General features: G+C 40.5%; 6 protein-coding genes across 7 annotated transcripts; 2 read left to right on the top strand and 4 right to left on the bottom strand.

Annotated features, from left to right (window-relative positions):
• Positions 1–197: 197 nt before the first annotated feature.
• LOC106414011 (enhancer of rudimentary homolog) lies at positions 198–1750 on the bottom strand. Its single transcript, XM_013854729.3, has 4 exons — positions 1634–1750; positions 1348–1453; positions 823–943; positions 198–512 (listed from the first exon to the last, which is right to left on the bottom strand). Exons 1-4 carry the CDS (start codon positions 1634–1636, stop codon positions 413–415), a joined length of 330 nt encoding a protein of 109 aa, XP_013710183.1. The 5' UTR covers positions 1637–1750; the 3' UTR covers positions 198–412.
• Positions 1751–2123: 373 nt separating this feature from the next.
• On the bottom strand, positions 2124–5098 carry LOC106415355 (transmembrane 9 superfamily member 8). Its single transcript, XM_048769295.1, has 7 exons — positions 4852–5098; positions 4384–4548; positions 4191–4300; positions 3985–4096; positions 3790–3902; positions 3557–3707; positions 2124–3465 (listed from the first exon to the last, which is right to left on the bottom strand). The coding sequence occupies exons 1-7, from the start codon at positions 4957–4959 to the stop codon at positions 2308–2310; spliced, it is 1917 nt and encodes a 638-aa protein (XP_048625252.1). The 5' UTR covers positions 4960–5098; the 3' UTR covers positions 2124–2307.
• A 237-nt stretch (positions 5099–5335) lies between these two features.
• On the bottom strand, positions 5336–6852 carry LOC106415801 (CBS domain-containing protein CBSX3, mitochondrial). 2 transcript variants are annotated; one of them, XM_013856594.3, is made up of 6 exons: positions 6656–6852; positions 6235–6501; positions 6080–6161; positions 5926–5999; positions 5788–5848; positions 5336–5704 (listed from the first exon to the last, which is right to left on the bottom strand). In XM_013856594.3, the coding sequence occupies exons 2-6, from the start codon at positions 6493–6495 to the stop codon at positions 5562–5564; spliced, it is 621 nt and encodes a 206-aa protein (XP_013712048.1). In that variant the 5' UTR covers positions 6496–6501; positions 6656–6852; the 3' UTR covers positions 5336–5561. The 2 variants fall into 2 exon arrangements, with proteins under 2 accessions (XP_013712048.1, XP_048625253.1); XM_048769296.1 differs by having other exon boundaries at positions 6569–6658.
• A 135-nt stretch (positions 6853–6987) lies between these two features.
• LOC106415150 (protein POLAR-like 1) lies at positions 6988–8595 on the bottom strand. The gene is made up of 2 exons (XM_013855786.3): positions 8108–8595; positions 6988–7932 (listed from the first exon to the last, which is right to left on the bottom strand). Exons 1-2 carry the CDS (start codon positions 8262–8264, stop codon positions 7193–7195), a joined length of 897 nt encoding a protein of 298 aa, XP_013711240.1. The 5' UTR covers positions 8265–8595; the 3' UTR covers positions 6988–7192.
• Positions 8596–9634: 1039 nt separating this feature from the next.
• Positions 9635–11666, top strand: LOC106415148 (ribosomal RNA small subunit methyltransferase H-like). The gene is made up of 5 exons (XM_013855784.3): positions 9635–10110; positions 10211–10441; positions 10532–10600; positions 10683–10875; positions 11094–11666. The coding sequence occupies exons 1-5, from the start codon at positions 9721–9723 to the stop codon at positions 11516–11518; spliced, it is 1308 nt and encodes a 435-aa protein (XP_013711238.1). The 5' UTR covers positions 9635–9720; the 3' UTR covers positions 11519–11666.
• A 511-nt stretch (positions 11667–12177) lies between these two features.
• Positions 12178–14424, top strand: LOC106415147 (argininosuccinate lyase, chloroplastic). Its single transcript, XM_013855783.3, has 5 exons — positions 12178–12576; positions 12658–13038; positions 13222–13370; positions 13451–13907; positions 13980–14424. Exons 1-5 carry the CDS (start codon positions 12259–12261, stop codon positions 14232–14234), a joined length of 1560 nt encoding a protein of 519 aa, XP_013711237.1. The 5' UTR covers positions 12178–12258; the 3' UTR covers positions 14235–14424.
• The last annotated feature ends 451 nt before the right edge of the window (positions 14425–14875 follow it).

Here is a 14875-nt window from a genome sequence, read left to right as displayed (position 1 = left end):
TGATTCAAGCTACCTTATGCGTATATACATGTGAATAACAAACCATATGCTTGTATTAATTGGGGAAACATGCTTCACAAGATTTATGAAGCTATCTCCATGGCTGATGCATTTCCCTTTGTTGATTGCTGACTCTTTTGTTTAGCCAAAGATTTTGAAGCATTTTACTTTGATTGATTAAAGGTTTCTGTGCAACATATTTCAAAGCCAGTTTTTAATGATTAGATTTCCTTTTTTTTTTATAACAATACTAGTGTTCCAGGTTAACACACATACAAGGACCACAACATCATATTCTTCGAATGCATATAACATATTGTTACATTAGGAAATTATTACATAAAAGGGTAATAATAATGTTTTGAGAAGCCTCTCTTAAGTTTTAATATGTTCTTCAAATGATGGTTCTTATTTATCTGCCTCCACTGGCAAGTTTCTTGAGATGGTGAAACGCCTTGTGCTTAATCCACTGCCTGTCATATGGCATATAAGCATTCATCGAATTTTCATAGCTGCATAAGAAACCAGTGTGGATTTGTTAGAATCATTGTAACATATAACCACCAAATACTTAAGATTCTCAACTAGTACTTTTAACCATCAAGGTAGAAACGAGCTTTTTAGTATCAACTACTAAAGTATCAAAGCATTTTTATCAGAATCCTAATGATGTCTCTGTACAGGTACTTTCAAGAGCTCAAGCGACTGGATTCAAGAAGAGTTTCAACTCTTAAGCAAACTAACGGTAGAGACATGGACCTTTCAGTAAACTGATGGGAGAAAATGAAGAAAAGCATCAAAGAGAGAGGGAGAGAGACTTACACCATAGCGCTCAGGTCAGTAAGACCATCGATAAAATTGTAAAGATCAGCAATGTCATAACTAAGATTCCTGAGGGATGGGTTGATTTCTTTCAGCTTCCTTTCGTATAAGCCGCAGATACCTGTTCAAATGTCAGCATATATAAGGAAAACAATTAAAAAGGTACCAAGTAAAAACAAGTTATCTAACAACCGACAGAAACAGCTAACAGAAGTATACAAACTATCTGCTATACCCAGTGGCGGAGCCAGTGTGATCTGAGGGGGGTCACATGACCCATGTGATTTTTTGAAAACAAAATTTTTTACTTGTATTTCCAAAAAGAAATATGATGAATATAACTTATTGACCCCTGCAAAATACATATGTTATCAATGTGACCCCTCTAAAATTTTCGGCTGCCTCCGCCACTGGCTATACCATAAAGAAAAAGCCTCAGCATCATATCATAATTCATAACAACAGTTGTTATGAACTGAGGTGAAGTTAGCTATGAGCTAGTTTATTCGAATTAAAATAATTTACCATCGATAGCTTGGCCTATAGAATCATAGTCCATAAACGTCCTCGTAGCTCTGCTTGGTGAGTTTTGCAACAGGATGATTGTGTGCCTTCCGTTCTGATTATTTGCCTACGCAACAAAGAGTAAGCTCAGCTTATAAGAACTGAGAATATCAAAACAAAATCGAAAACCTAGTTTCTTCTGTGGATAACGAAATCGAATTTGATCTCACCAAAAAGACTATGCGAGGATTTCTACGCTATTGACTAAGGAATCAGTAAAAGGAACATCAGAGAAGAAATCGATTACCATCCTCAACTGGTAGTTTGGCTCCGATAGCTCAACTGAAGACGAAGAAGACTTAACTTATTCACTTGATCACTGCTGAAGAGAGGAAAAAAAAAATATAATAAATACAAATACTTAGGGGGCAAAATCGTAAAATGATACAGAGTTTCTGTCTCTTAACACGTGACATCTGATAGTGAGATAAAACAGTGTGTATTCCATTTATGATATGAAAAAACGACAAACTGTTTCTGATAGTTAGCAGGGTGTGTCCTCACTCCTCGGTAAACTCAAACGACAAATATTCTCTTCTAAATATGAGAAACGACATGTAGTTAGTTTTCTCTTCTGTACGATTGTACCAGTCTTCACACTGTTCGAAAACACAACAGATCCGTTTTAAGTTCCCACCATTACAGAAGCAAAAGATATAACATCATCTTCATCTAAATGATCATAAATTCACAAAGTGGAACGAATGAATCACATATTCTCGCTACAAATGGAGAGATTTCTCAAAAAGTGTGTTATTAGACAAATCAAACAAAATACAAATATTATATCGTTCACATATAATAAAACCCCCTTTTGTTCTGCAACAAGAATAGACCTAAAAATGCAACAAAACCATTTTATAAAAAGAAACGTTTCCTTCTTTGTTCCTTCATCACCACCATCATCATCATCCTCATCCTCTAATCGATCTTAACCGACGAATAGATGAGCCTTGTGAACCACAGACAAGCATAGAACCCAATTGTTCCTGTGAGCACAAAGAATGCGTATGACGCGATGAGCATGTACCCAAAGTAAAGCATCGCCGACACCAGTTTTGTGATCTGAAGCTTTGTGAAGAAGTAGAACGTCGCGTAGAGGAATAGATACAGAGCTGATGATCCTGATGTTAGGTAAGATCTCCACCACCAGAGGTAGTCCTCACTGCAGAGCTGGAAGTAGCAGAGTACTACTGTTATCTCGGCGCAAGTAACGATGAGGATCACAAAGACGAGGAAGAGGAAACCGAAGATGTAGTAGAACTGGTTGAGCCAGATGGATGTGAGGATGAAGAAGAGCTCGATGAAGACTGCACCGAAAGGCAGGATTCCTCCGATGAGGATTGAGAAAACCGGGTTCATGTACCAAGCTTGCTCTGGGATTTGCCTTGGGATTTTGTTGGTTTTCACAGGGTCATCAACCGCTGGTTTCTTGAACCCGAGGTAAGCGCCGACAAAGACGAGAGGAACCGAGATGCCGAACCAGAGGAAGATCAAGGCGAACATTGTTCCGAAGGGGACGGCACCAGATGACTTCTGCCCCCAGATGAGAGCGTTTAGGACAAAGAAGATGGATGAGACGACTGCAGGGAACAAGAAGGCTGTCCTGAAGGCGATTCTCTTCCACTCTGTTCCTTTGAACATTTTGTAGAGACGTGACGAAGCGTAACCAGCAAAAAGTCCCATGAAGACCCAGAGCAGAAGCATGGCCGTCATCAGACCACCCCTATTTGAAGGGGAGAGAAACCCGAGCATGGCGAAGATCATGGTGACGAGTACCATGCCTAAACATTGGACCCCTGTACCAACGTAGACGCAGAGGAGATCAGAATTGGTTGGAAGTCTGAAAACATCACCGTGGACAAGCTTCCACCCTGTCTCTTCTTGAGCTTCTTCTTGAGTCTCGAGCTCGTTGTATCGTGAAATATCACGGTAAAGGGTCCTCAGCATTATCATCGCCACCATACCAGACAGGAACAGGACGATCATGAGAGAATTAACAATGGAGAACCAGTGGATTTGGTTATCATTCATCAGAAGATAAGCATCCCATCTAGATGCCCATTTCACTTCACTTTCCTGAAAAGGAGCAGCAGCAGGCAAGCAGAAAATTATTAAGAACAAGAACTCTATCGTATCTGTATAAGACGACAAATCACAAAGTACTTGCCTGGAAATCAACATCATAAGTGAAGATGATCTCCTTCTTTTGTTCAACTTCTTGAGGGGTAGACGAGCTAACGACCAGGCGCTTTTTGTGAGGATCACAGGTTGTCAGACGGGTCTTCTCACTCCACTCTCCATCGTATTCATGCTTAACACTACAAATCAAGGGAAAGACTATCAATCCTGAAAAACAGGGGGTGCCCCATGACATATTCAAATTATGGACAAGAAATGCACCTGTAAGGTTTAACCTCAAATCCCACAATCCTTGCAGCATCAGTTTCTACATCTCTGTGATATCTGACTGTAAATGCCAAGTGATTGTGCATAAAGAACTTCTGCTCTTTGCTCTGTGTATACAAAACGCAATTTAGAAAAACGAACTACTTCACATACATTTGAAAATACTGCTAACAATCGAAACATGCTTACCCCTTCATACTGGCCTTTAAGACCAACATGATAACCAAGCTGATAAACAACAGCGGGAGAGCCCTGATCCACTCTTTCGATTGGAACCACAAGAGGAAGGTTGTCGAGTATCCTACCACACAAACAAGAAAAAGACTCGTAAGAAAACCGACAAAAGAAGAACATTATTCTCCATACAAACAAAAGTTACTATTTTTGGGTCTTACATGTTGACACGGTACTCATCATCAATCTTTTCTTTGAAGGCTTTTGCTGTCTTGGCATCAAGAGTGACCCGGCAGAGAATATTGCACATCTGCGCCTCCCGCATTTTAAACTGCAGTTGTTTCAAAATCCACAAAGGTTAGAGACAAAGTACAGAATGATATTTATAAATCAAAAATAGCAACAAAGACAAACCGAGTATGGGGCATTCTCAATCCGGTCACCACGAAGCACTTCTCCAAGATTCTCAGTACTATCAACAATCTTCTTAGGTTGGCAAAAGGGAAGAGAGTAATACGAGTACGGAAGCTGAGTCTTGATGGAGGTTAATTTATTCACTTTGACCTTCAGCTCATCACCCTGCAAACAAAAGATAAATCCCATAAAACACCCACCACATTTGGATATGATTCGATTCCCTCTTTTTTTTTTTCTCAATCACTAACAGAAACAATCAAATCAATATAGCTCCTCTAAAGTGCCGACATTGTCCAGATCGAGAGACTGGCGAAAATCAAGCTAAACGTCGGTGCATCAGCACACCGACTCTCATTTTAAGTACTGACTAATCCTAAAGGCAATCAACACCATGGCAAGATCGAAAGCTCAGATCGAGGAGATCCAATTCAGATCTAGAAGCCTAGGAGCACAGATTCGAATTACCTTTTCGAAATCCTGAGGAGCGACCCCTGGGAGATAGAAAGAGTGAGCGGCACGGACGAAGAGCAGAAGAAGGAAGGCGATCGCGGATCTCTTAAGCTCCATACCCATGGCTGTTCCAAAAATGGAAAGAAAGAAGAATATGAGCAGATCTGAAGCTACGCTACGGTTTGTTTATACTCTTCGAGACGAAGACCCCGGACTAGTGTGATACATCCCGGTTTGTCTCTCCGGTTCGATCCTAATCAACCATTCATAGTTCGCCACGTCACTACTTATAAAGCCTCTCCCAAAGTTAGTGAAGCCTCTCCCCTAGTTAACCACTAATGGGCTTACATCGACGAGCCCACGGTATCATAAACCCATGCTTGGATAATTTTGCTAATCAATCCATCCTAGTACTAACAAGTAGTATTAGTTTTAGATCTGCCTTTGTTATGTTTTTTCTCAATATGATGGATTTTGAGAGATATTAAACATGATGATATTCCATAAAGAGATGGGAGTCTTTGGTTTTATTATCTTGCAGAGAGTAGCATAAAAAAGGGAAAGCACAAGAGCTTAGTCTTGGCAAGTTAACCAATTGAAACAGCAGCAGATTAAAAACAACAAACAAACATCAGACAACAACCAACCAAGACTCCATATATATACATCCATCTTATAGCTTTCGGAGATTCATCCAACCACCACACGCAAGGCTAGTAGCGTCTCTAGTAACCTCCCTGAATAAAGGCATTTAGGCGGTTGAGCTCCTCACGATGCTCAGTCACCACTGCACGGACCACGTCTCCAATGGACACCATTCCTATCATACCCTTGTCTTTGATCACTGGAATGTGCCTGATCCTGTTATCTGTACACAGAACAGTCACAAACCGAGTTTTGTTAATTAAACCCAAAAAGTCTGAATCTTTAATTGAGAAAGTATGTCTTTACCTGTCATCAGCTGCATAGCGACCAAGACCTTGGTCTCTGGTGTCACGGTGATAAGCTTATTCTGCAAGTACCAATTCACAGATCTATTCCAGCTCAATGCCCCCCCAAAAAAAACAATTAAATCATATGATTCCATACCTCTTCAGTCATAATGTCCCCTACTTTTGTTGATTTGGATGATCTGCCTTGCACTATGATCTTCCTCAGATAATCTAAAAGATACAGCAATGTCAAAAACAGATATAAATGGAACATAAAACATTCATAGACAGCCAGCCAAACTTCGTCTTACCTCTCTCTGTAATGATTCCAGCAAGAGATTGTTGCTCACCAGGTTTCACAACCACCAAGGCACCAACATTGTGTTGTGTCATCTAACCAAAAACACACATCAATCCCCCAAAAAAAAAACACTTCCAAACCGATATGGCTCTATGGATTACTTACGGATTTAACAGCATCGTAAACAGAGTCATCAGTGGTACACCAAAGCCAAGATCCATCAGCGCTTTTGCCTTTGGCGTTCATAACATCAGAAATGGTTGTGCTCTCGAACCCATGCTCCTCCATACGAGCAGGCTGAGTGGACTCAGAGCGAGTAGACAACACGGAAGGCTGAATCGCCGGGTTGACCACACGGAGATGCTGCAGCAGAGATGATCTCACAACATTTCCACCGGACACAAACGAACGAATCACAGCTTGCATCTTGACCTAACATCAGATTCAAATCAATCAGCTAACAGATCTAAAAAGGGAAGCAACAGTAATCAAACTTAACAGCTAGAAGACGAATCTAATGAAAACTAGATCGAGAAAACAGAATGATTTGCATCAAAAGAAAGGTATAAGACGAGATGTTCAGAACCTGAGCTTGGAGAAAGAAACGGATCGGAGAGGGAAGCTTGAGAACCCTAGAGTAAAGGTAAGAGACAGGTGACGAGAGTTGAGTGGAGTGTTTCAAGGGGTTTCTTATGGATAATAATAAATAATCTTTTTCGATAGTGATTCACTGACGACTCTCTCTCCTTTATTATCCTTAAAAATATTTTATTAAAAATTAATGATCACAGTGCATTCAATTATTCTGGCATACTCTTGCACTATCAATAGGCCCACTTCCAAACTCTTAGACTCTCAGGCCCACTTTGATAGAGCCAGTTTTGGATTCGAGTGAATAATTTTGTTAGTTTTGGTAAATATCTAACAGAAAAATATAATATTCAGAAAAATATTTACAAATTTTCATCCCAAGAAGAACACATTGCAGGAATTGGCATGTCTTTCAATATCTCTTGCTCCACAGCAAATTGGAAAAATAAAGCATCCATTAAATAACATCATATTTATCCACAAAAATACAAACACTCTTTGTTGTGTAATAAAACTTGAAACACCAAATTTCTTACCTAGAGAGAGGGTACTGACGAGTTTGAGAGCTGGGGTTGATTCTAGAAGGTTGAGGAACGTGTTCAGAGACAATGCAAGCAATGTCTTTCCACCAAGAAGCTTCAGCCTCCTTCACATGAAGCCTTTTCTTAGCATTTTCCAATGCATTCTCCAGCTCATTTATCTTCTCTTCTTGTCTTATTTCTATTAGCTCATGTAGCCTCTTCTCTAACTCATAAGGACACACTCCTTGTTGTTCCTCCAATGGCCTTATTCCTCTTGAATCTTCACTCTTCTCTTGGTTGTGACCAATCTGAAGAAGCTCAAACTCGGCTTCAAGTTCTGCTTCAAGCTGATCCATGTCTCCTACAAAATCTTTTCCCTTTCCCTTAAATACATAATGTTTAAAAGAACCTTCAACTCCAACAGCCAAAGACGTCTCCATTAACTGTGGAGAGTAATAGTAATCACTAGAAGTTTCCACAACGTCACTCTGCTCTTGCTTCCCTGAGACAAACCGTTGTTGTTTTCGCCTCAAATCATCATTGTGATTTTGTAATAGCTTGTCTATTTCGTTCCTTAACTCAACAAACTCTTGATGTTTTCGCCTCATTTCATCGTTCTTGCATTCAAGAAGCTTCTCTATATTGTTACGTAGCTCGACTATCTTGTGAATCTCTTCTCTTCCAGTAGCAATCAGATGCAGCAAGTAACAACTCATCCCAATGCTGAACAAAAACTCCCTTCTTCGCAATTCTAAAAGACCGCAAAAAAAAATTACAGCTTTTGTTTAATTTGTTTTGCTAACTAATAAATTACAGTTAAGATACGAGTTTAACGCTGTTTTTTTATTGAGAACAAGTTTAACACTGTTTTGTTCATAATACACCGAAGGATTAAGGTGAGACAGTATATAAGATTGGAGTATTACCGGAATCGATCGTCCGTGGCGGCGAATCTGAAAGTTGGCCAACTCCATGATGATCATTTATGATCCTCTCGCAGTCACAGTCTCTTACACGTTCTTCGGCCATAGCCTTCTTCTTCTTCCCTTTGACCTTAACCGGCGAAGGAAACAACCGAGCCATGACTCTCCGCGGAGACAGATACTTGATCCTGATGCATCATGCTCCCACTCCACCACCGCCGTCCATCGGGATTGAAGAAAGAGAGAGAAAGGGAGAGGGAGGAATGTATTAATGAGAATCACGAGGGAAACAGAGTGTTGTTTCGACTTCCATGCGCTTTTTGGGAATTTGGAGGGGAATTTTTGAATAGTTTGGAAACTCTTTTAATGCTATCTATCATATGACCTCTCCTTTTCTTCAATTAAAGTGTAAAGTTCAATTCACTACTATGTTTCTTGTGCTTGATACATAGTGTAATTCAATACTTTGAAGTTTGAACGAGTATAAAAAAGCAAACAAATCTTTAAAGTACAATTAATTAGGGTCAAAAGTAGGTTTGAAGATCCAAGGAGAAGAACTGACCAAATTGTTTAGCCATAAATAGCAATCTGAGTAATGTTTGACCAAAAGAAATGGCATTGTTGACCAATGTCGCTGGCAAAACACCACAATAAATTCGAGACAGGTTGTTGTTTGAATAATTTAACCTTCCTAAATATGTCTCTTCTTGGCTAATTTCCGATAGCCCTGGCCATTTTACCTTGACCCAAAAACTTGAACCAGAACCGACCTAACACCGGTTCGGGTCAGATACGGGTAATACCATTTTATTCTACTGGGTCTTGTTGTGAAAGATTCGTGGGTTTTGGACCCGACCTGATCTGAATCCGAGATCCGATGGGGTACCCGAGCGAAATTTCTAGTATATGTTAAGTATACGTGGGTGTTTTATTATATTTTGGTATCACATATTTTTTTTTAGTTTTGGATTTAGAGTTTTCAGGTATAGTTTTGAGTTTCGGATAAAATTTTAGATTTTTAAAATTATAATTCGGTAATCAAATAAAATTTCACGTATTTTTCTTGTCTTTGTGTCAGATTTTAAGTAAAAATTCGGATATTTTAAATATTTTCATGTTTTTTGTGTTTTGGGTATTTTTTGAGCCGGATCCGACATGACCCGAACTCAACCCATCACAGATCTGAACCGAACAAGAACCAAGAAATTCTAATTACCATATTGGGTCCAACTAACTAAGACCGAACTGATCTGACATGAACCGAAACCAAACCGACAAATTCTAATTACCCTATTGGGCCTAATCTAGGACCTGAAGAATCCGTATCCGACAAGATTCGACCCAAACCCGACTCAGAGGACCCGAATGCTCAGGCTTACTTTCTTATGAAGAAACTGGAAAATTAATTTCGTGTTAACTTCCTGCCGGTTCTATGGCAAAGAAACCACGCGCATTTCGCTGCTTTTAAATCCGAAAAGGATGTTGGTTTACGCTATTTATAGGCCCATATGTTTAAAGGCCCAATATAAGAAACGCAGTCTCCGTCTCTCTGGAGTAAACTTGTTCATCTGATAGTATCTTCCGCAATGGCGAAAGAGGCATGAGAAGAAACGGATATGGCGGGAGTGATTAGGGTGAAGCATATGTTCCTATGCTCGTCGATTCTCGCTAGCAACAACAACATCAGCAAGGCTCTATCACGCCTCCCTCGGCGTGGTATCAATGTAACCGCGGGAAATCTCAGTTCCAGCGAGACGAAGAAGAAGGAGAAAGAGAGGAGGAAGAGGAGGAAAGAGATCGAGGTCGCGAGAGAGACGGCGGAAGCAGTGGTGAAAAAGGAGAAGAGGAGGACACGGTCTAGCAGAGAGTATGAGATCGGCGGCGACGGGGAAGCTCCGTCCTCGCACGTGCCGGTCATGCTCGGAGAAGTCATGGACGTTTTCTCCTCGGTTTGGTTGAGAAGCTTCGTGGATTGCACTCTTGGCGCAGCTGGTCACTCTTCTTCTGTAAGTTCCTCTTTCCAAATCAATTAGCTAAGAATCTTAAGATGGAATCAACTTCTTATGCTAAGTTTAGTGACTTGAGATTTTGAATTTGTGTTTTCAGATTATTCAAAGTCACTCTGAGTTGAATCATTTCGTTGGGATGGATGTGGATCCTGTGGCTCGGAAACTGGCTCATTTTCATATTGATTCTCTCATGCATCCAACTTTGAAGGCTTCTATTGTGTTGAAGAACTTTAAATATATTAAGTCTGCGGTTGCTGATACGCATCCGGAGCTGTTAGATGTAGGTGTTGATGGTATCCTTATGGACCTGGGAATGTCATCTATGCAGGTACTTTGTGATTTCATAAAGAAACTGTGTGTGTGTTTCGTTTCCCTCTTGCATTGTTGACACATTTGTTGAAAAATCTTTATCCGACAGGTAAACAATCCTGAAAGAGGGTTTAGTGTGCTTCAACAAGGACCTCTTGATATGCGCATGGATCCTCAGGTGAGTTATATAGGCTAGTGAACGAAGCTCTGACCTCTCTGCCATAAAGTTTCTCCTTACATATTCGCTAACAATGTGACAGGCGAGTCTGACAGCGGAAGATATAGTGAACACTTGGCCAGAATCCGAACTAGGGAGGATTCTACGAGAATATGGGGAAGAAAGCAATTGGCATTCACTTCAAACCAGAATTGTTAAGGCTAGACTTACTGGTGGGTTACATTCTACTGGTGACTTGGTGGATCTCATTAGAAGGATGTCACCACCAAGCAGAGGTATATATAATATACATTGCTTCTAGTAATCTGTCTTTGATTTCTTGATTTGCATCTCAATGCGAGTTCCAGATAGTGTTCATAGTTATAAGATATGGTTTCCAGGTGCATAACAACACATCAATGAGTGGTCCAAAATAAGATCATGAAAACATTAGAGTTTTCACCGTATAGACAAAGGATAATCTTATTTTTGTCGTCCATTTGAAATGCTGCAGGAGGCAGACAGGGTTGGATAAAGACCGCAACACGTGTGTTTCAAGGACTAAGGATCGCAGTGAACGACGAACTCAAGACACTACAAAACGCACTCTACTCATCCTTCGATGTTCTCTCCCCAGGTGGGAGATTAGCAGTCATCTCCTTTCACAGTCTGGAGGATCGGGTAGTTAAACAAACATTCCTCGACATACTGGGGTTTCAAAGGGAGGAGACAAGCACAGAGATGAGCGTAAAACCAGAGAGACAAATCGAAGAAAGTATAGACAAGGAGCTAAAAGAGAAAGAAGCGTGGATCAAACAAACTGTAATCAGTTCGAAAGGAGTAATATTGACAAAGAGACCTATTACTCCTTCGGAGGAAGAGGAGAAACTGAATCGCAGAGCAAGGAGTGCTAAGCTAAGAGTGATTCAGAAGTTGTGAGTCATTGCTCCATAAAATGTTTCCCTTCTCTCTTATGGTTTTGTTAGTTCTTGTTTATCACTAGGCATGGGTGTTGGATTCGGTCAATTAATTCAAATTTTTTGTATTTTCGGTACTTTTCTTATAAGCTCATTCGGTTTTACTGACTTTTGAATCGGTTTTGGTTCGGTTTTTTTGGATTGAGTTTGAATCTGATTATAATCAATGTCTAAAATTGTTTTAAAACACCAAAAAAATTGTGTAGAAAAATAGTTAAACTAAATAAACTAACTAAACTGTGTGTAAATAATAAATAAAAATTACAAATTTTATTAAAATATTTAAATTATTTTAGCATATTTAACTAATTTCTGATATTTTCGGATCGTAGTTCAAATTTTAGATCGGTTCAAATCGTACCCAAATCTGAAAATACATAGCTTTAAAGTTTAGTTCAGATATTTTTATATAACCATTTGGATCAAAAAAAAAAATTCTTCGATTCAGATTAGGTCCAGTTTAGGTCAGGATTTTAGTTTGGGATAAAAATGCCATGCATATATATCAAAGTAATCGAACCGATATGTACCAAAACAGAGATTTTTCCCGGTTCAATTCAAAATTATCGAACCATAGCGGTTTAAAATGCTTGATTCCTTTAACCATACGACCACTACTAAAGTATCCGAGTGTTGTCACCGCAAAAAGCCATTCTAAAGACCTTGAAACCCTTGTCGTGCTCCTCCGCCACCAAACAACCAATGGGAGCACTTGATCTTTCTCTCTCACAGAGTCTCCTCTTCTCTCCGTCACGCTCCTACTCTCCCTCATCAACACACCGCTCCGTGTCTTTTCTACCGCCGGGAAGCAAGTCACGGTCTCTCCCTCCCTTGCGCTCAATGAGCAGCCACGACGACAACGACACGGCCTCCAAGGAGACGAAGCTATGGGGTGGAAGGTTCGAAGAGAGCGTCACAGAGAAAGTGGAGAAGTTCACTGAGTCCATTTCCTTCGACAAAGTTCTCTACAAGCAGGACATCATGGGCAGCAAAGCTCACGCCACAATGCTCGCTCACCAGGTTTTTTTTTCACTTCATTCTATCGTCATCTTTGTTTTTGATTGATAAAGTCTTAATCTTTGGTTGTTGTTGTTATTACAGGGGCTTATAACAGATACCGACAGGGATAGCATATTGCAAGGTCTTGATGAAATCGAGAGGAAGATTGAAAGAGATGAATTTGAATGGAGGACTGATCGAGAGGACGTGCACATGAACATTGAAGCAGCCCTCACTGATCTAATCGGCGAACCTGCTAAGAAGCTTCACACAGCGCGAAGCAGAAACGACCAGGTTGCTACTGATTTCAGGCTTTGGTGTCGTGACGCTATCGACACAGTCATTGTCAAAATCAAGAATCTTCAGACGGCTCTGGTTCAGCTTGCTTTGAAGAACGAGGGTTTGATTGTTCCTGGTTATACTCATCTCCAGAGAGCTCAGCCTGTTTTGCTCCCACACGTCCTCTTAACTTATGTAGAGCAGGTTTGGCTTCGAAGCTCTCATTTGCTCAAGTTTTTAGTTTTTTTCTGGTTAGGCTATGTTAGTTGAACCAACTCTATGTATGTGTTATCTTGGTATCTGCATTGGTAGTATGTGCTTAGAAGCATCATAGGTTCTTGCATTTACTGAGATGAGATCTTATGTTGTTGTGTTGATGTATGGCAGCTTGAACGTGATGCTGGTCGTTATATCGACTGTCGAGAGAGGCTAAATTACTGTCCCCTTGGAGCTTGTGCTTTGGCTGGGACTGGTCTACCTATCGATAGGTTCATGACTGCAACTGCTCTTGGATTCACCGAACCAATGAGAAACAGGTTTGCTCCTAGTTCTTGTATTAGTTACAGAAACTCTCTCTGTACTTAACATAATCACTTTTGCTCTTTAATCTTTACAGCATCGACGCGGTATCAGACCGAGATTTCGTGTTGGAGTTTCTATATGCGAACTCCAACACAGCCATTCATCTATCGCGTCTTGGAGAAGAGTGGGTGCTCTGGGCCTCTGAGGAGTTTGGTTTCATGACTCCAAGCGATTCTGTATCAACCGGAAGCAGTATAATGCCGCAGAAGAAGAATCCAGACCCGATGGAGCTCGTCAGAGGCAAATCTGCTCGAGTCATAGGGGATCTTGTCACTGTCCTGACGCTGTGCAAGGGACTTCCCCTTGCTTACAACCGTGATTTTCAAGAAGATAAAGAGCCTATGTTTGATAGCACCAAGACTATAATGGGAATGATCGATGTTTCCGCGGAGTTTGCACAGAATGTCACGTTTAACCAAGAGAGGATTAAGAGAAGTCTACCTGCTGGTCACCTTGATGCTACTACTCTTGCTGATTACCTTGTGAAGAAGGTAATGCTCTTTTTTTGCTGTGTAGCTAGATTCGAGAAGGTAATACATTTTTGTTTTGTTTTGGTTTCACAGGGGATGCCGTTTAGGTCATCACACGACGTTGTTGGGAAACTAGTTGGAGTTTGTGTGTCAAGAGGATGTGAACTTCAGAACCTGAGTCTTGAAGAGATGAAGAAGCTGAGCCCTGTGTTTGAAGAAGATGTGTTTGGGTTTTTGGGAGTCGAAAATTCGGTTAATAAGTTCAGTTCGTACGGTTCAACTGGATCGAACTGTGTGGCTGAGCAACTTGGCTACTGGGTCAACAAGCTGAAGATTACTAGCACTTGAGTTTGGACCAAACCATCAGGCTAATTGTTTCAGCGGTTTGAGGAAGACACGTAGGTTCCTTCTCTAGCAAAAACTCCCCAAAAAATAATTGCTTTGTTGAAGTTTACTAGTATCTGAAACCGAGATTTTTGTTCTTGTTCTATGATAACAACGTTTTTATATTCTACAATGGCAAGAAGATTTAACTTAACCGAGATCACTTAGCTTGGCTAGGTCTTGATTTTACATTAGCAAATATCCAACCACATGAGAGTTAGAAAGAAGAGGGAGGAGTCCAGTGAGGTTGTACATGTGCATCCTCTGGGCGGTTCAAACTCATGGCTGGTTCTGGTTGCTGAGATTGTACACACTAAAGTCTTCGAAGGTCGTGAAGTTGATTTAGTTGAGATCTCCTATTTCCTCTGTGTAGCACAATGTATCTGCAACGGGAGGACATAAGAGTACATGCCGCACACACACACATAGGAGTGTTAAATGTGACCAAACTGATGTCTAATAACTTGTTACTAAATGGTAAAGAGATATATTACCATTGAAGAGGTTAATAAAATGCATTATGCATTTGGATGTAAAAAAAATTGAACATGGAGGAGCCCACGTGAGATGTGAACCCTTTCTTCCATAGGAGGTGGAACATCTGT

This window comes from Brassica napus, chromosome C9 (assembly GCF_020379485.1).
Source record: "Brassica napus cultivar Da-Ae chromosome C9, Da-Ae, whole genome shotgun sequence".
Lineage (NCBI taxonomy): Eukaryota > Viridiplantae > Streptophyta > Magnoliopsida > Brassicales > Brassicaceae > Brassica > Brassica napus.
Note: the sequence above shows the minus strand (reverse complement) of the source record. Positions and strands in the feature narration are given on the sequence as shown.